The sequence below is a fragment of the Passer montanus genome, unplaced genomic scaffold (assembly GCF_014805655.1).
Source record: "Passer montanus isolate IOZ18808 unplaced genomic scaffold, ASM1480565v1 scaffold69, whole genome shotgun sequence".
NCBI classification, from domain to species: domain Eukaryota; kingdom Metazoa; phylum Chordata; class Aves; order Passeriformes; family Passeridae; genus Passer; species Passer montanus.
Window position 1 is genome coordinate 2525935 of NW_024372036.1, and position 19486 is coordinate 2545420.

Consider the following 19486-nt stretch of genomic DNA (forward strand, 5'->3'; position numbering starts at 1 on the left):
GCTTTTATACCCAGGTTGTGATGTCCTTGTGATGTCTTGGGCTTTCTTTGCCTAAAAAAGGCAGCACAGTAAGGGATGTCCACATTAACAAGTGACACAGTCCCTTAGCAGGTGACAGTGAAATTATCCCTGCTGAAGATCTGCAGCAGCAGCAGAGGCACCTGCACATTTTAATTGCAGGAGTTTTACCTGGGACCAGCTCTAGCCTAGACCTGTGGACTGAAATATTTATTAAAATTGGAGTGTCCTAGGGTGCTCGTGGAGGTTGTCCTCCAGTTTAGATCAAAGGAATGCAGTTTAAATTCCCCAAGCCTCTTCATGCCATGAACTGAGCAGGGATGGTCAGGACATGGACTTCCAAAGGATGTTCAGGACATGGACTTCCAAAGGATGTTCCTGGTCTGAACTTTACACTGGTGAGGATGCACAGCACAGAGACAACACAGGAGCATCCACAGAAATGATCAGGGGGTCCCAAGCAATTCCTGTCATTGTAGGACTGATGATAATGCACATTTTATCAGTTTTTAAAAATTTTATTACTATTGTGCATCTTCTGTAGTCATTCCCTGACTCAGCCCAGTGGACCCCACAGAGACTGAGGATGTTCTGCTTGAGAGGGTTGAGGGCTTGGGTTCTTCTGAAGGACAACAACATCAAAATGCCTTCAGATAGATGCTTCTGTTCCTCCTCTGCAGTGTGTGCTCATCCCAAATCCTCACTGAAGCCAATCAGGAGCAGGAAATAATGGTGGAAGATCCTGCTCAGGTTTCAGTTTTCCTTCTGACTCCAGTGCACTTAAAAGCAGGGTGGCAGCTCCATCCTGCCCCTTTGGTGAGCACAGACACAGCTCATCCAAACATGAGCCAGGGGCTCATTTTCCCCGAGGTGCAGTCTCACTTTGAAGCTGGTGACACAAAAACCATCACTGACAGTTCCTAGGACACCCAAATTTTGGAAAAGGTTGAATCTGGAAACAAAGTCAGCTGGTTTACTTCCTAAACAAATCAATCCCTCAGGCAGCCTGGGCTCTCCAGGTTGTGCTGTGCAGGTGACAGGACACACAGAGCTCACCCCACTGATCAGTTCTGGTCTTCTGAGTTCTTCAAAGTCTTTTTAAACTCCCTGACAGTGAATATACCACAAAATCAGCAGCTCACTTTGGAGGGAAGTGACTGTCTTCTCCTTCTAGTGACTTCAGTGGATGAACTCCAGTGTGGTTTACATTGTGTCAGGTGTCCAAAAAAGGATTTTGAGCTGCTCCTTCCCATGGCTTTCACGCTGTCTGCTGTGCCTGTTACATCTCAAGATCCATCCCCTTGTATGGAAACCAGAACCAAACCTGAAACCAGTTTTTTCTAACTCCTAATATCCCCCTGTTTGCAGCAAATACACTTTGGTTTGCTCAGCTGGGAGAGCAAAAGGCTTTGGGGAAGCTCAATTCCCCTGCTTGTCCCGTGCGTGGATGACACCCATCTGCTCCTTGGTAAACACAGCTCTGCAACAGCTCTGGGTCTATCCCTGCTCCTGTCAACACCTCTGCTTGTTCTGTGGCCTTTGAAGACACTTCTGTCTCCAGGCAGTTCCTCCCAGGCACATCATTTCCTTTCCCCCACATGCAAGGACGTGTTGCTGAACCCCTCGTGCTCCTTTGTAGACGCGGCACGGAGCGACGCGTGCCAAAAAATGAGGAAGGGTTCCAGAAACAAGGAGTTCTTTGTGTCCCAGCAGCTGATGGAGCCACTGTCTCCTGGGCTGAGCACGCAGAAAAGCCTCTTCTTGCATGGTTGACCTCCACTCTCTTGGGTACAGAGGTTTTCTCACACTGCATGAATATATTCCCTGCAAATCCAGCCTGCCAGGGAAATGGGGAATGTGGGACCTACAGGAAAGGATTTTTGAAGCATGATCATCTTGTCAATATTTTGTGCATTTGGGATTTTCCTTTCAAGGTCTCCTGGACTGCACTGGACAAAGTATTGTGACCTACAAGGTATCTACTCCAAAACCAGAGAAATGAATTTCAGTTCTGGTTCTGGCTCGTCTGAGCTCCATCAGCTGAACTGGAGGCAGGGCTCTCCTTCCTCAGCTGTTTTTCCCAATATTTTGTTTAAGAAGGTCTTGGTTTTGTGTATAGTAGCTAATGGAATCAATTCCCATTCTAACAACTCCATTATTACTGTTGGTTTCCTGGTTAAAACATTACACCAAAAGACAGAACTCTCTTTTCTTACTGCTCTCTCAAAAGCTTTCTGGATGATGCCAGCCAGTTGTTTGATCTCACTATTCCATTTTTGGGGTTGGTTTTTTGGGGTTATTTGGTACATCCTCATTCCTTTTGCTAGCTTTGTATGATAAAATTTGTGTTCCTTCAGGTAAAAAAAAGTATCACTGTTCCTGCGACCAATCCTCCCAGCAAGAAACTTTTAGCTGACCCTAAAAGTGCAGGTAACTCCGGGTTAAATTGGACAGGCTCTTATTTCTTGGCAGTCCAGACAAAGTTTGGTCTATCCAGCTGCCTGAAAGGCTTTGAAGGCTCTGAGTTCCAGATCTAGTTTGGACTGCTGGATTTTTTTTCATGGATGTTTTGACCCCTTTGGAAACCGCAGCACGTAAACACATGAACGCTCAATGCTGGAGATGAAAGAGCTGCTTACCTGGAATCGAGGAAAATCAGTTTTAAATCCAAGCTGGCTCTGAACATAAACATGTTGCTGTGCAGCTTGATCTCAGTGATTGCACTGGGAGGCAAAGACTGCCCCACGGCCACCAGCCCCACAATTTGGTAACAGGAGTCGTACAGGGACATATCCAGCATGTACTGGCGGATCTTCAAGTAGCCACTGCAGTGGATCACCTGGAAAAAGGGGAGAACACCCTCAGGATCTGATGGAAAAGCCCCAAATCTGCTGCCCACCCAGTCTCAATGAGCTTATAAAGACATATATTGCTTTTTTATCTTCTTTTCTGCCTGGGTCGGGGTCGGGATTAAAAGTGCTCGCGATGGTATTTCGTGTTCAGACCCAGATGTTTATTAGTTCTTATCTCTGTTACAGTCTTACAAGTCATGAGTTCTGCAGCACTTCAGTAAAAACTTAGTTCTTATCTCTGTTACAGTCTTACAAGTCATGAGTTCTACAGCATTTCAGTAAAAACCTACAAAATGGCCCTGTCTCTCTCTCTACAAGGCCTTTTAAGGATAAACTGTCCAATTAAGAAATGACACCTAAATTATTTTCACTTTTAACCCAATAACCAACCACCCAATGGGGACGTTTTATCCAATTACACAAAACCACCCAAACCCAGGGAGAAGGTGAAGGAGCAGCCTCTGCCCTAAACCTTCCATCCTGCTTTCTATCTATTACTGTATTCTATCCCTCAAACTCTGAGTTTCCCAGCCTGTGATATCACACACTTCTATCCAAACTGCACACCCACAATCCCAGTTCTGTCATTCCATTTTGGAAGCTTCTCCAGGGCCTCAGGTCAGTGCAGTGTTCTCCTGGGGTCAGTGCCTGGCAGCACAGAAGGCTCAAAACTCTCAATATTCAGGGTTCCAACAGACACACTCCCCCACAAAATTAAATTCTGGGTTGTCTGTTAATTGCAGTTAATTTGTAAATAGAGATTAAGACTGGCAGCATGATTAATCCAGTATTGAAGCACCTCCTCTCTGGGGACTGCCTAATTGCTTTCTAATTAATACTTTAAGCTCCTTGATACAGATTTTTTGTAGATATATCCAGAATTCCTGTTCATTGATTAAAAAAAAAAAAACCAACAAAACCTGGAAGTTGCTTTTTTTAAATGTCATCTCTTTCCTACACGCACACAAAGATAAATAAAAACATTTATATTTTAACGAGTTATTATTCTGATGTAAATAAAAGCACATCAAAAAATTCACAAAAAATTCACTTAAAAAACCCAGTGAGTATTGATGCATCACAGCAGCAATAAAAAATAACTGATGTTTATGCAAATACACAAGAAATGAGTTTTAAGTTCTCTGCTCAAGTTCAGAGGGGTGGGGGTTTTTTTGACATGTGACCAAGCCCAAGGTCCTGAGCTCAGATTTCGGGATCCCTGTGTACAATTGCTGTTCACAGAGGTGATAATGACAGTGTTAGACTGTAAAAATTCAGTGTCAGCTAAAGGGGAGGGAGAAATGTAACCTGGGGACTATTCCAGGCCAGAAGATTTATTTAGTGTGGTGCTGGTGTTCAGAAATCATCAGTGCCCCTGCCAACTTTCTGGTCCAAACAGCAGAAATATCACATCCCTTTCCTGAATTTCTCTGTTTATTCGGCTTTTAACCCTGTCCTGTTGAAAGGAATTAATTTTCTGTGTATTTTGTGCTTTAAACAACTACCAAACACCACCTGGAAATTGTCTCCTCCTGCTTAACCTTCCTCCTCTCCAGTGATTTAAATGTTCAGCAAAAGCACAGTCAGAAGATCTCCCAGCAGATCTCAATTCCCCCATCACTTGGTCTGTGAGTTTCTTCTGTGCTTCAGCTAATGAGGTGCTTTCTTAAAAAATAAGTCCTGACTTTAAGCACAGTCAAATGGAATAAATTTAGGCCAACATCTCTCCAGACGAGACAGTCCTTTGATTTTCACTGTGCAAACTTTTAATAGTGAGCCAAAGAAAGTGGTGCCTCTGATTAACAGTGATAACTGGGAATTTAAAAACCCAAAACCCCCCAAAGCCACGTGGAGATCCCACGATCGAAGCTCTACTCTTTTACCTGATTTCAGATTCAGCTTTGGGACAGAACCATTTTTGTGGGGAGCAGCTGAGCAAACAGGGCTCAGTGTAAAGAGGAATTATCAGTGCAGCCAGGTAGGGAAGAGTGCAAACACACAGATCCACTCTGCACCTTGAGCACATTCCTGCAGAGAGCTCTGCTCCTCTTCCAGGCTTTGCTTTTTGGGTTTTGAACGACCCAAAATGAATTCCCAGCAGAATGAATGGGAACGACCCTCCCTGATGGAGCAGAGTGAACCTGGAGCTCAAAGAGCAGCAAATGCACAGCTGAAAACAAAAACTGCCTGTAAAGCTGACAATAAAAACTGAAAATAACATCTGAAAATAACATCTGTCTGCATATCTGAAAATAAAAACTGTCTGTACAGCTGAAAACCAAGACTATCTGCAAGTCTGAAAATCAAAACTACTGCAAATCTGAAAATTAAAACAGTCTGTAAAGATGAAAATAAAAAGTACTGCAAATCTGAAAATAAAAAGTACTGCACATCTGAAAAAAACCTTGCCTGTAAAGATGAAAATAAAAACGACTGCAAATGTGAAAATAAAAACTACAGAAATCTGAAAATAAAAAGTACTGAAAACCTGAAAATAAAAACTACTTCCAATCTGAAAATAAAAACTGCTTTCACATCTGAAAATAAAAACTGTCTATAAGGCTGAAAAAAAAAACTACCTGCAAGTCTGAATATCAAAACTATTGCAAATCTACAGTAGATAAAATAAAAACTGTCTGTAAAGATGAAAAGAAAAAGTACTGCGAATCTGAAAATAAAATCTGCCTGCACATATGAAAATAAAAACTACTCTAATGACAGCTGTTATTCTATGACTTCAATGTTTGCCGTGGCTTCTGATTTCATGTCAGAAATAAAAAAACATCATACAAACTATAAGATTTATAAACAGACTTGGTGGTTTAGTACAATTCCACCCTGAGGTGATGGCAGTGGTTGAGTTTTTTTAGTGTTGAGGCCAAGGAGGTGCTTTGTGCAGCTGGGTGGGATGTGGAAAATGTCCAAATTCCTGTGTCTGGGTTCCTGCCTCACCTGCCTCCTGTTCCCTGGGGGAATAAAACCAAACTGTGCTCTCCTGGCAGCTCCAGGGCTGGCCTCCAGAGAATTCCCAGGGACCAAGGGGAGGGAGTGTGCCACCAAGTTTAAATCTGAATTACTGAGGGCATTTTGGGGATCTTTTCTGATTCTTCTCATCATAAACTTTGCTCTCAGCATAAAGTAAAAATAAAACCCCAAAGAAACACCTAGATAAATAACCTTGTCAATTGTCAAACACTTAAGGGGTGGAGGAGTAATTTATAAACATTATTTATAAACATTACCTTGTAGCCACTGCAGGTCAGACCTGCATTCCTCTTGGCTAGGACACACTTCATCCTCAGGAAAAAGGATCTCTCGATTTCATATTCTGAAAGCACAAAGCACATTTTGCTGCTGATTTATTCCTGAAGGTCCCAAACCTACCAGAACATTGCTCTTCCCTTGTTGGTGCTTCAGCTTTAGGCAGAAGCAGAAATGTAATATTATTTGCATATATATTTTTGTTCACATAATATTATTTAAAGTCATGAAGAAGGAGGTGAAGAAGAAGGACTAGCTTTTGTTTTAAAACTTTTATTTTTTTAATATATATTATTATATTTTAAAACTTTAAACTCTATGTTTTTTACCATGTGATATTACACACTTCTGTTTAAACTATGCACTTATAATTTTAGTTTTGTTATTAATTTTGAAAGCTTTCTCTACAGCTTTAGGTTGAATGTAGTGGATTTTGGGGGTCAGTGCCTGCTAGCACAGAAAGTCTCCAATTCTCAGTGACCAGGGTTCCAGCACTTCACAAGGAATTCTTTTGTTTCCAAACAAAACACCAGTTCCTGATGGGTGAAGGGAAGGAAAAGTGTTCTTTGGAGCATGGGGGAATTGAGGGGATCTCCAAAATAGCAACAGAATGGGGAACAAAGAAATTCAGTGGGTTTGTAATAATTGGAGTGCACGTGGCTGCTCATGCCCAGACCTTCTGGGCTCCATCTGCAGTGTCTGACTTCCAAAACCACCCTGGAAGATTGGTTTTAAACCAATACCTTCAGTGATGACCTCCAGAAAGGTTTAACGTTCATGGGGTCATTGCCCAGGCACACACAGACTTTCTGCTAAGGTTATGAGGCAGGAATATTCTGATAGAATATCAGTAATATAGAATATATGTATTCACTTTATTCTGTATTTATTATATGAATAATATAGAATATTTTTATCTGTAATGGTAATTACTCTCAATAATGGTCCAGACACCTTGAATAATTCGGATTTTTTACTGAAGGTTGCAGTTTGGCTGAACTATTTTAGGACAAGAAAGAAAACCTATTTGGTACAACTGTGAAGAGGAAAATCAGGGAAGCAGGAGGGTCCTCAGCTTTGTCCTAACTCCCCACAGGGTTTTAACCAAAACCCGCTGCCATCGCTTGGGGTCTTTCTTTAATTTGATTTAACTGCTGAGTTTTACTCCTGATTTTTGTGCCTCCATCACCCAGTTCACCCCTCCAGGGGTCTGAGCCTCACAACCAACAGGTTCTCTATTCTATTTTAATTCTATTTTAATTTTGTTAGTTAAAGGTCTGAAGATACAACCACAGGAAAAGGATTTAGCAAGGAGGGGAAGTAAATGTTTCCTGAGCATTTGAATTTCCCGTTTATCTCGCTAATTAAAATTAGATCCTTATGGGGAAAAGCTGGCAGTTGAAGGAGCTGGCACACCCACTGTGGAGTTTTAAATACAAATTTACACATTGGGTGGGGGGAAGCCACACAGTAGAGATTTTCTGTGGCTGAAGCCTCATCCCATGAGTCAGGAATGGCTCCAGAAGCTGGGAACATCCATGGAATTCATGGATTCAACAGCAATGACCAAACACCAGCACAGCAGGGACACAGCTGGGCACAACCCTGTGCCCTGTGCTCTGGGATGGCCCTGATGGAGCAGGGAGGTGGCACAAAACCCCTCCCATAACGACCTGGAGGTGTAACACTGTGAATTAATGTCCACAATTAATTAGGTTTTGTATTAACTTTGCCAGTGTGACCCCTCAGTACCCTCAAAAGTAGCAGAAATGGGCAGCAAAGCAAAAAAAAACCTCAATTAAATTTGCAATTGTAAAGCTGATTGAAAGGAAAATAAAGTCCTGGAATCCTGCTGGATGCTGCCACATCCATCAGAATAAAGCAAAACTCAAAATATCACAGCTGGTGATTCTTGTGGGTCACTTCCAGCCCAGCTCAGTGAATAATAAAATGTTATGACTGAATCACAAAGTAAGAAACACTAAAGGAAAATAAACTTCTTAATTATTAGAGAATATTCATCTAATAACTAAAGCTTGGCCACTGTATTTAATTATTCAGGAATGTTAATTATCTAAATGCATCATTGGAGGTGATGTGAACTCTTTTTCTCTAAGAGTTAAAAAATATTCAAAATTCTATGCATAAACTATTCTGTTCATTCTAGAGAAAAGTGAAACCAACATGTTGCAGCCATCAGCTGATGAAGGATGAGAACCAAAATAAACCTGGAGAGAGCAGAGAATCCTCAGAGATATTCCAGCTGGAACTGGGTGATTCTTGTGGGTCACTTCCAGCTCAGCCATTCTATTCTCTTCTATTCTCTTCTATTCTATTCTATTCTATTCTATTCTATTCTATTCTATTCTATTCTATTCTATTCTATTCTATTCTATTCTATTCTATTCTATTCTATTCTATTCTATTCTATTCTATTCTATTCTATTCTATTCTATTCTATTCTATTCTATTCTATTCTATTCTATTCTATTCTATTCTATTCTATTCTATTCTATTCTATTCTATTCTATTCTATTCTATTCTATTCTATTCTATTCTATTCTATTCTATTCTATTCCTATATTTTATCTATTTATTATTCCAAATTCTTGTGGATTTCCCATCCCTGGAAGTGTCCAAGGCCAGGTTGGACATTGGGGCTTGGAACACCCAATGGGGTGGCACTGGATGAGCTTTAAGAGAAAGATTCTCCCCTCTGATGAGGAAGATGCAGAAAATGGGGTACTCAGAGGTTTAGCAAACAAAGAAGGAGACACTGAATATTCAAATAGGAGAAATCACAGTTAAGTTTGGAAAAAAAAATTTAAAAAAAATAACAACATGCAGCATCTAGACTTAGCAGTGAAATTATTGATATCACTGGGGTTCTTTCAAGCAAATGTGTGAGCCCAGAGAAAATTTGGGCTGTCAAGAAGAGGTAAAAGAAAGAAACCCAATGAAGTTCGGAAGGATCAAGAGATCTCTGGGTTAAACACATAGATGTGAAAAGCAAGAGAGAAAATAATGAATAATAAAATGTTATGACTGAATCACAAAGTAAGAAACACTAAAGGAAAATAAACTTCTTAATTATTAGAGAATATTCATCTAATAACTAAAGCTTGGCCACTGTATTTAATTATTCAGGAATGTTAATTATCTAAATGCATCATTGGAGGTGATGTGAACTCTTTTTCTCTAAGAGTTAAAAAATATTCAAAATTCTATGCATAAACTATTCTGTTCATTCTAGAGAAAAGTGAAACCAACATGTTGCAGCCATCAGCTGATGAAGGATGAGAACCAAAATAAACCTGGAGAGAGCAGAGAATCCTCAGAGATATTCCAGCTGGAACTGGGTGATTCTTGTGGGTCACTTCCAGCTCAGCCATTCTATTCTATTCTATTCTATTCTATTCTATTCTATTCTATTCTATTCTATTCTATTCTATTCTATTCCATTCCATTCCATTCCATTCCATTCTGTTCCTATATTTTATCTATTTATTATTCAAAATTCTTGTGGTTTTCCCATCCTTGGAAGTGTCCAAGGCCAGGTTGGACACTGGGGTTGGAGCACTCAATGGGGTGGCACTGGATGAGCTTTAAGGTCCCTTCCAACCCAAACCATTCCACGATTTTGTGATTCCATGAAAACAGGGCCCATCTCCATGTCCAGGATGTCCATTTCAAATACAACACTATTTTTTTTTCAAATTCATGTTTCCCTTATCAGACTCATCAAAGCTTTTCTGTTCCAACTATTATTTCTATTTTAATCATTATTTCCCTACTGCCTGCTCAGCCTACATATCTCCCTGCCTGAACAAATGGAGCTGAGTAGATTCAGTAGAAGCCATAAATGAGGCAGAAATTAAATGGTTTAATTCAAATCCCAGCCCAGATTTCTCCAAACACTCCCCCAGAGCTGAAACACAGTGACCTGGGAATAAGAACACAGAAAATCCATGGTGTGGACATAGAGAAGTTGTGTTTCTTTCCCAGAGAACCATTTCTACAAAGGGTCTCCTCTCTATGAATCCCTTTTCTTCTATGAGCACATCCTGCAATGCAGTTTGACTTTAAGGTAAGAATAAACCAGCTTTTTTCTATTTCACAGACTTGTATTTTCATACTCTCATAAACAGAATAAATGCCATGATAAAGAAAAGGAGTCTTGATATTTTGGATAAAGAATTTGTGCATTTGTTCACTCCCATTGCACAACTGCCAAGCAGGATTGTCCAAGCATTTCTGTGAAATTATGGTTTTGTTTATGGAAGCCAGGATTGTCCATCCCTAGAGGAGCAGCTCTGAAATCCATCTTTCCTTTCCAATCCATCTTTAATCTTTTTTGACAGAAAAAAGTCGCAGAATCCTGTGGTTGCTCAGTGGAGTGAAGAAAAGAAGATCACCATGAACTTTTTTCCCCACAGCTTCACCTCTCATGCCTTTGTTTTCTCTGAGGTAAAAGCTGCTCTTTTATCTCCCTTTTCCAGATTTTGACATTAGCAAAACATGACACTGTTCTGTTGCAGAACCACTTTGTAAAGCAATATTCCTAAAACTGCCCACGTGTTACTTTAGGAATGGGGGCACCTCATCTGTCACTGCACAAAAAAATCTGGAAGGAAGCATTAAAATTGGGAGCTCTTGCCCAGCCAGTGATCCGTGTCTGCTCCACAGAGCAGCTGGGGTGCAAACCCAAGTTCCAGCTCTGGTGGAGGAGATGGAAAATGGAAAAGACAAGAATTTGCTGCCCACCTAGTTCCTGCCTGGAGCTCCTGCATCCCCCAGGTGTGATAAGCTGTCCCCATGTCCCTGCTGGACTGTTCCACCCTGGAAACACAGATAACAGAAATCCACTTCACTGCCCAGCCCCCAGACACTCTGCATGGTTTTGTCCCTTTCTGTTGGTTATTTTTTTGGGTCTGCTCTGTTCTGTGAAGCCACACGTGCTCTGCTGTTATTCTGGTGGGATCTGCAGAGCATCTGGGGCCCAAACAGCCCAGGGCCTGCTGAGAGAGCTCGGGAGGATCTCAGCTTGTCTCTGGTGAGCACAAGGTCATGGATTTGTGACACACAGAAAGAATCCCAGAATGGTTTGGCTTGGAAAGGCATTAAAAATTATCCAGTGCCATCCCTGCCATGGCAGGACACCTTCCACTGTGCCAGGCTGCTCCAGCCCCAGTGTCCAGCCTGGCCTTGGGCACTGCCAGGGATCCAGGGGCAGCCCCAGCTGCTCTGGGAATCCATCCCAGCCCCTGCCCACCCTCAGAGGGAAGAGTTTTCTCCCAACATCCCACCTAAACTTGTAATTTTTCAGTTTGAAGCCATTCCCTCTGTCCTGTCCCTGCATGCCCTGGAAATTGTCTCTCTCCAGCTTTCCTGGGGCTCCTGCAGGCCCTGCAAGGCCACCCTGAGCTCAGCCCAAAGCTTCTCCTGAGAACAATCCCAGCTGTGCCAGCCTTTCCTCCCAGCAGAGGAATATCCTAAAACTCATCCAGAGACACCATGGCAGGGACACCTTCCCCTGTCCCAGGCTGCTCCAGCCCCAGTGTCCAACCTGGCCTTGGGCACTGCCAGGGATCCAGGGGCAGCCACAGCTGCTCTGGGAATCCATCCCCTCCCTGCCCACCCTCTCAGGGAACAATTCCTAATTCCCAAGATCCCATCTAACTCTGTCCTCTGTCAGTTTAAAGCCATCCCCCCCTGCCCTCATGAGAAGTCCCTCTCCAGCTCTCTCGGAGCCCCTCAGGCACTGGAAAGGGCTCTGAGGTCTCCTGGAAGCTCCTCCTCTCCAAGCTGAACAGGATACAGGACACCAAAACTTCCATCCCTTAATCTGAACAAGGGTGACATAAATTCCAAACCAAAAATGAGGTACAAGGCTCATACAGAAGAGATGCCTAAAAAAAAAAAAAAAAAAAAAAAATCTGTTTCAGGATAATCTTAGAAGGTGGAAATCCAGGATTGGCAAAAGGGACTTGCAAACATTTTCATTTTGCCTGGTAATTATTTTTTGGGGTAGAAAAAGCAAAACCAGTTGTGTTGTCAGCCCATCCTGGAGTTCCAAATTTACACAAACTGTCCAAATCCCCTCCCCATTTGGGCAGTTTGTTCCGTTTCCTGCCTGTGTTCAGAATCCTGGCAATGCTGCAGAGGGGAAATTCTCCATTTTCATTCTTATCATATCCAAACTCAGCCATTCACTGATGTTTGCCTAAATTCTCCTTTTTTCCTCCAAGTGAAGCTCCCAAAGTTTTCCTGGGGAAGGAACTCAGCAGGAGAGGAAAATAAATTTTTACACTCTGATTTGATAGATTTTACTGTAATTACCAATGAAAAGAGATGTTTTAATGAGTTGTTAGCAATTTGCCCTCTTTTTCCACTTTTGTACATCAAAAATTTTAATTATAATTTGTAAATTAGAATTTATAAAATTACTATTTCTATGTTTCTCAGATTTAAAGTAACCCTAACAAACAGTGGCAATGGGATCATATTAAGCCATCAGCTCTCAGTAATGGTTCTCCTGTCAAATATTTTTAAATTAATGACAATTAAAATGCCTTTTCATGTTGGTATTTTGCCCATGTACTACTAGAAAAATTCTTCATAAATTCATGCAAAAAACATCTTGCCAGATACAAAATTTTTCTATTCCCTTCTTTAAATATGAAGTTTCTGCATGTAGGGAAGGTGGAGGCAAATTCTGCACAGGGATTTGCTGCTTGACTGAGGGAAACAGAGCCCTTAAAGCATCAAGTGGAGTGGAGAAAGGCTGACATAACGTATTCCACATTCTTCTGCAGCTTCCATCAGGTTGTAACTCATCATTTCAGAATGATCCAGTTGTTAGCAGAAAACTGGGAGAACTGCAGGAACTTCCACATTTCCTTCCCTGCTCTGGGGAATGTTAATAAACTGCTGTTAGCACGCCACGCCTTGCCGTGTGAGTCAGCAAGATTGGGGAAGCTAAAGATGTGTTTTAAAGCTTTCAAATCCCAGGAAAAGCATCTGAAAGCAATAAGAGACACACAGAGTCTGCCTGCAAACACACATGGAGGGGCAGCATTGATTAATTCCTTCTCCTGGTTAACCTGCAGTGCAAATTTTTTTTTTTTATTTTCTTCTTGTCTTGCTTGCAGCAGCTGCCAGGACAAGAGATGGATGGGTTGGGAAGTGTTGCTGCCCTGCTGCAATCCTTGAACTCTGCATTGAGAACTGGGAAACAAAGATTTCTGCATAAATGGGGAGACAGAGCAGCAACCCAGACATTTTGATAGTAACATTTGAGGCCTTAAGGTCCTGGTTGTTCATGTTCATCCCAGCCTGTGTTGGCATTCCATGGTTTTCCCTTCAAAGACCCTGCTGGTGGGGGCTGGATGTGATCAATAATCCTGGAGCAACCCTCAGCACCCAGTCCCTAAAATCCAGCCCCAATTTCAGCCTCCTCCAAAGCACTCATCACCCCTGGAGAGGGAACTTGGTGGCATCACATCAATGCCTCAGGTTTGAGCTTTTCTATTTTTCACATTCTGTGCTGCTTTAGTGTGTGGGGCTGAGCTTCACATTATGGGATGGTGAGGTCTGTGCACAGAGCAGGGAGACAAAACAGTTCCTGCTCCAGCTGGGCACCAAGGACAAATGATCCCAATCTCAGCCCAGGAGCACAAACCCCGTGGGCTGCAGAGAGAAAAACAAGCAGGATGGGACTGCAGGGGCTGCAGCTGGGGTTGGACACTGAACTGCAATGTGCACATGGAGCAGAGCTGAGCCCAGGGAGAGACCCCGGCAGCGCTCGTGCATTTTGGGGCCATTTGGGTTCATCTTGGGTGCAGCCCTGGCTGGGCTCTGGTGCTGCCCAAGGTGGATCCATGGAGGCCTTTTCATAAATCCCTGCTTTATTCTTTAGCTCTGTCCAGCCTCTGCTCTGGGTCAGCCTTCACAAGGCATCAGTGTCACAAACCCCTGCCAACCTTGTCCCCTCACCATGCCAGAGCCAAAACTCTTTGCTGCTGAGCTCTGGCAGCTTGGGCTGGCCTGGAAGTTTGGATTTAAGCTCTGTGTGAGGAGAGGAAAGGATCAGACTCCTCAAAGCCCTGCAGGGACTTCTGGAGCTGCTGCTGATTGACCTCACCCCGAGTGCTGGGGATGTTTTGGGTGCCACCATGGAAGGAAGATCTGAAAGCTCTCAGAGAGTCCCCAAAGGAGGGACATGAGGATGGTGAAGGGTCTGGAGGGAACACACAAGGAGAGGACACTTGGATGGTCCAGCTGGAGCAGAGGAAGCTCCAGAGGGGAAACTCCTCAGGGGCTGCAGCTCCTCCCGAGAGCCAGCTCTGATCTGTGACCTGCCAGGAGCCAGGGAGCAGCTGGAGCAGGGCCAGGACAGGCTTAGGTTGGATTTTGGGACAGGGTTCTTCCCCCAGAGGGTGCTGGGCACTGCCCAGGGGCAGACTGGCTTAGCAGCTGGCCTGCAGAGCAAACAACTAAGTTAGAAGGAAAAATAATTAATAAGAGTTTATCCATAGCAAAGGAAAAACCAAGGCCATTAACACAGGAACTGACAAAATAAATATATAAGTGATATTTGTGGTACCTTAGTGAACAACATCCATACCTTAATAATTTGCTTTAAAGTCTTTCCAATTAATTATTAACATTAATTGCTTTGTACCAGTAAAATACAATAAGTTATTACTTTGTCCAATAAATATAATGAGCTGTTTTAATATAACTAATAGCTTATGATCACGCTTTGTTAAGGGTATAAAACTTGAAAACACCTTGTAATAAAGTAATGTTGAGGGGTTTTTTTAATTTTTTTTCCTCCAGTCAGGGTTGGGATTAAATGTGTAAGATGGCATTTTTAAAATTTGGATTTAGATGTTTATTAGTTTTTGTCTATATTACAATTTTATAAGTTGTGAGTTTTACAATACTTCACTAGCAACCTACAAAATGGAGATGTATTTTTTTTTTCTATGAGACTTTTTAAGGATAATTTTTTTTTAATTAAGAAATAATATTTACATTATTTTTACCTTTAACTTAATCAACTACTTGTGGTCAGCAATGCAGAACTTTTTTATCCAGTTACACAAAACCACCCAAACCCATGGAAAAGAAGGTGAAGGAGGAGAAGGCAACAGAGGAGGAGGAGAAGAAGAAGAAGAAGAAGAAGAGGAGGAGAAGAATAAGGAGGAAAAGAAGGTGAAGAAGAAGGAGCAGCGTCCGCCCTAAACCCTCCATCTTGCTTTCTATCTATTCCTGTATTCTAAACCCTTAAACTCTGAGTTTCCCACCCTGTGATATCACACACTTCTATCCAAACTGCACACCCACAATCCCAGTTCTGCCATTCCATTCTGGAAGCTTCTCCAGGGCCTCAGGTCAGTGCAGTGTTCTCCTGGGGGTCAGTGCCTGGCAGCACAGAAAGTCTGGAATTCTCAGCAGCCAGGGTTCCAACAGTAACCATTGTTATCTCTGCACAGGTGTGTGTGGAAATATGTCGTGTATCCATCTCAGCAACACCAGAGGGAGCTGGGCACTGCCAGGGCTCCCCAGGGAATGCCAGAGCTCCAGGAGCCTTTGGGCAGCGCTGCCAGGGATGCCCAGGGTGGGATTGTTGGGGGCCTGGGCAGGGCCAGAATTCCACGATCCTTGTGGGTCCCTCCCCAGTCAGGATATTCCAGGATGAGCCAGCATTTGGCAGGGCAGCACAAGCAGCCCCTGACAGGTCCTGCACTGAGGAGGTGGCCCCAGGCTCTGGTCAGTCACAAATTTAACTCTGCAGGTTTGCAGGGTTTGCTTTTATCTGATCCTGGTTTAGGAGAGAGGCCCAGGAATCCTGCTGCCAGCCTGTGCAGGTGGAACACGGAGTGTGAAACTCAGGGTTGAGGCTTCACAGGCAGCAAACCAACCCAAAACACCCCGAGGTGCTGCAGAACAGAAATACCTGAGCAATATTGGGCATCATCTGGGACCTGAGCACAGCCAGCACTCACAGCTTGGAGAATATCAAAATATTCTCCTCTTTTATTTACCTCTTTCTTATTTTTCCTGCTCACCCACTCCAGCTGAATAGAGTGGATTTGTTTAGTTAAAAATGAAACAAAGTTTGCCTGAAGACTCACACGCGGTGATTTGCTGAGCCATTCCCACTTTTAATGTGTATGAGAGGGAGATTATTCCCTCTGCACACCCAAAACAGCCTCAGCTGTTGGCTTCTCTCACAGCAAGGGATCTGCACCCATTGCTTTGCATTTTCTATGCTGGTCATGCAAGGAAAAAGCAACTTAAAAACTTTGTAAGTTCGAGCTGAAATCCTCCAAAGCCTCCACAGCTCATGGGGTTTATGCTTTTCATTAAGCCATGGCCTGGAGACTTAGAATCTGAAGGAGAAATAAATCAGAGGAGTAACCTGGGCGGTTCAGGTCATTAAATATAAATATTAAAACATTAATTTATAAAAATAATAAGATATAAATTAAAACTACAAATATAAACATAAATATAAATAATATAAATACTATAAATATATCATAATATAAAAATTAATATAAGTATAAATATCTTCTCCAAGTCCAGGAATCCCAAGGTGCTGCTGTTACTTTGAAGTCTTTAGCAGGTAATTTCCTCTGCCACACAAAATTCCATACAAAACACACATAAATGGGTCAAAATTTGAAATAATTTTCCTTATTCCTCTCCTAAATTTCCTTATCAAAGGCTTTACTCCTGTGCTGAGTTTAATAACTTCTCTTTGCCTAAATTCTGTCTTTTACAAAGACACCAACCTTGATCTGGAGACATCAAAACTGGAAGAAATCACTGCTTCCCTCAGAATATTTTTCCTGTGGCTGATCAAACTCCCAGTTAAAAATGTGTGATTATTCTGATTTGAGCTTTTGTGGTTTCAATGCACAGATATTGGTTCTTGAAATTTTGTTTTTGTTTTTTTTTGTTTTTTCAATCTAAATCCACACTTTAGTTCCCAGTATTTTGTTTCTTTGGAAATTTGTGCATGCAATAATTAAGTCACTTCTTAATTCCAGAATCCTGGAATGGATTGGAACCCTGGATGCTGAGAATTCGAGACTTTCTGTGCTGCCAGGCACTGACCCCCAAGAGAACACTGCATTGGACCTAAAGCCATAGAGAAAGCTTCCAAAATTAAATAATAGAACTAAGATTATAAGTGTGGAGTTTGAATAGAAGTGTGTAATACCACAGAGTAGAAAACATAGAGTTTAAAGTTTTAAAACATAGAATTATATATAAAAGAAAATAGCAGACACAAGTCCTTTGTCTTCACCTTCTTCTTCATAAGTTTAAGATTATTGTGAAATGCAAAACAATTATTTGCATTTCCCTGAGAAATAAATAAAGAGGCAGCTTTAAAATTTACAAAAACTTTAAAACCAGAGGTCAAAAATAATCCATGCTCTGGGTTATTTAATCCCACTAACAGAATATCACAGAGCACAGATATTTGTGATATTTGTGATTTTATTCCTCTCAAAACTGGTCTTATCCAGCTACAACTAAAATGGACTAAAAATGGATACAAATATCTGAGTTTTAGCTGAAGAAATCATCTTGAGCAAGGCAAAAACCGTGAGCCAAGCTGGAAATTTGGGATATAAAAGTCTGTGTGTGCAGTTCAATATTGATTTTTATTCCTAAGCAACGCCCCAGATTGCAGAAATCTATAAGATAATAAAGTTATAAAAGGAAATTTTTTATTCCACCCAGTAACTTGATGATTCAGGTGTGTCTTAAAAGATTAAAAGAGAGAAAATCCAACTGAAATGACAAAAAATGCCATTAAAATAGTCTGGTTTCCTCTTGGCTTTTTTAAATCAAGCCACTTTCACTTCACTGCCCTTTAAGTTATTTGTAGAACTCCATGTTTTACTTAAATATTGAAAATATCTACTCAGATACAGGCAGAAGTTGCTTCATTCCTGTCATTTATTCAATAGTTTTTAAATCTTCACTGGATTAAATAAAAAACTTGCTTTGGTTGTTGCAGGCCAGGTAGTTTCAGGTTATACCTCAAGATTTGAATGGATAAAACACTGCAGGAAAGGGAATTACTGGCACGGGGAAGAGAACAGTAAATAAATATTTGTTCATTCTGTGCATTTTAGAAAGATTTAGCTGTAGATTCTGGATATTTTTATACACTCCCTCCAGAACTGAGATAAAAATAACTAAAATAACATAAAATAATACCTAAACAGAGTTTAATTCTTTATTTACCTCCTCCAAATCTCGGAATCCAAAGGAGATGCTGTTGCCTTGAGGTTTTTAGCAATTAATTTCCACAAAATTTGATACAAAACACACATAAACGGACCAAAATTGAAAATAACTTTCCTTATTCCAACCCTAAACTTCCTTATCAATGTGGGATGAGGTAAAGAAAGCTGCAGAGAATGAGGAATTGATCTGGGAAGAGCAGGAAGAATTGTGGGATCATCTGCTTTGGACACAGAAATTAATCCCAGTCGGTTGCTCCTGGCTTTAAATCTGGAAAAATCTCCAACAATGAATTGAAAAATATTTAAATTTTAAGCAAAACAGGAGGCTGTTGCCGTTGCCAAGCCAGTAGATATTAAAATATCTCACTACTAATTCTGGATATCAGCAAAGCTGAATGAAAATTCCTGGATTTCACAGAATTATTGAGGCTGGAAGAGACTTTAGAGATTATCCAGTCCCACCATGAAAATCACCCTTAAATTATTTACAGCAGAGGTGTCTCCTCCTTTTTTCAGTAAGTTGGAAAAAGGAAGAAAAATGCTATTTTTTAAAAATATCAATTTTTTTTTTAAAATTCTGACAGAGGAATGAACAAAGTATGAAATAATCACATAAGAGGAGTTTGAGAAAAATAAGAGTTTGCTTTCCAAGACACCAAGGGAGGGATTTTTTTCCAAAAAAAAACTGTTTGGGGAGGAAGAAAAGGGAAGGAGGCTGAGATAATTCTTGCATTTCCAGCATTTGGAGCAGTCCAGGTGCTCCCAGGCACATCAACATTCCCTGAATTCAGAATTTACAGTTCTGCCCTGATGGAATCACAGAGGGGCACCAAAACTGCAAAAAAAAATCCTGAACAAAATTGTAGCAAGAACCCAAAATTCCTCGTGTTTTTTAGGAGCTGTGCTTGGAAAAGACTGACAAAAAGTGGCAGCTTAAATCAATAAATGCAGATAAATCAATTCTGAAATACAAGTGGGAGCTCCGTTGTGGTGGAGCCAGGCTGGTTCTGGTCTTTGCAACTTCAAAGGATTGCCCCCAAGGAAGCACAGACTTAAAAAATGAGAATATTTTTGTTTCTG

The 19486-nt window shown here is 41.4% G+C and overlaps 1 protein-coding gene across 1 annotated transcript in view; it reads right to left on the reverse strand.

The window, feature by feature from the left end:
- The window catches only part of SIM2 (SIM bHLH transcription factor 2), a 62022-nt gene that overhangs the window by 21319 nt on the left and 21217 nt on the right, over positions 1-19486 (reverse strand). Inside the window, exons 6-7 of the mRNA XM_039729292.1 lie at positions 6113-6198; positions 2658-2857 (exon numbers count right to left, since the gene is read on the reverse strand). Of these exons, the coding sequence (XP_039585226.1) occupies positions 2658-2857; positions 6113-6198 (286 nt within the window). The remainder of the gene's footprint in view (positions 1-2657; positions 2858-6112; positions 6199-19486) is intronic.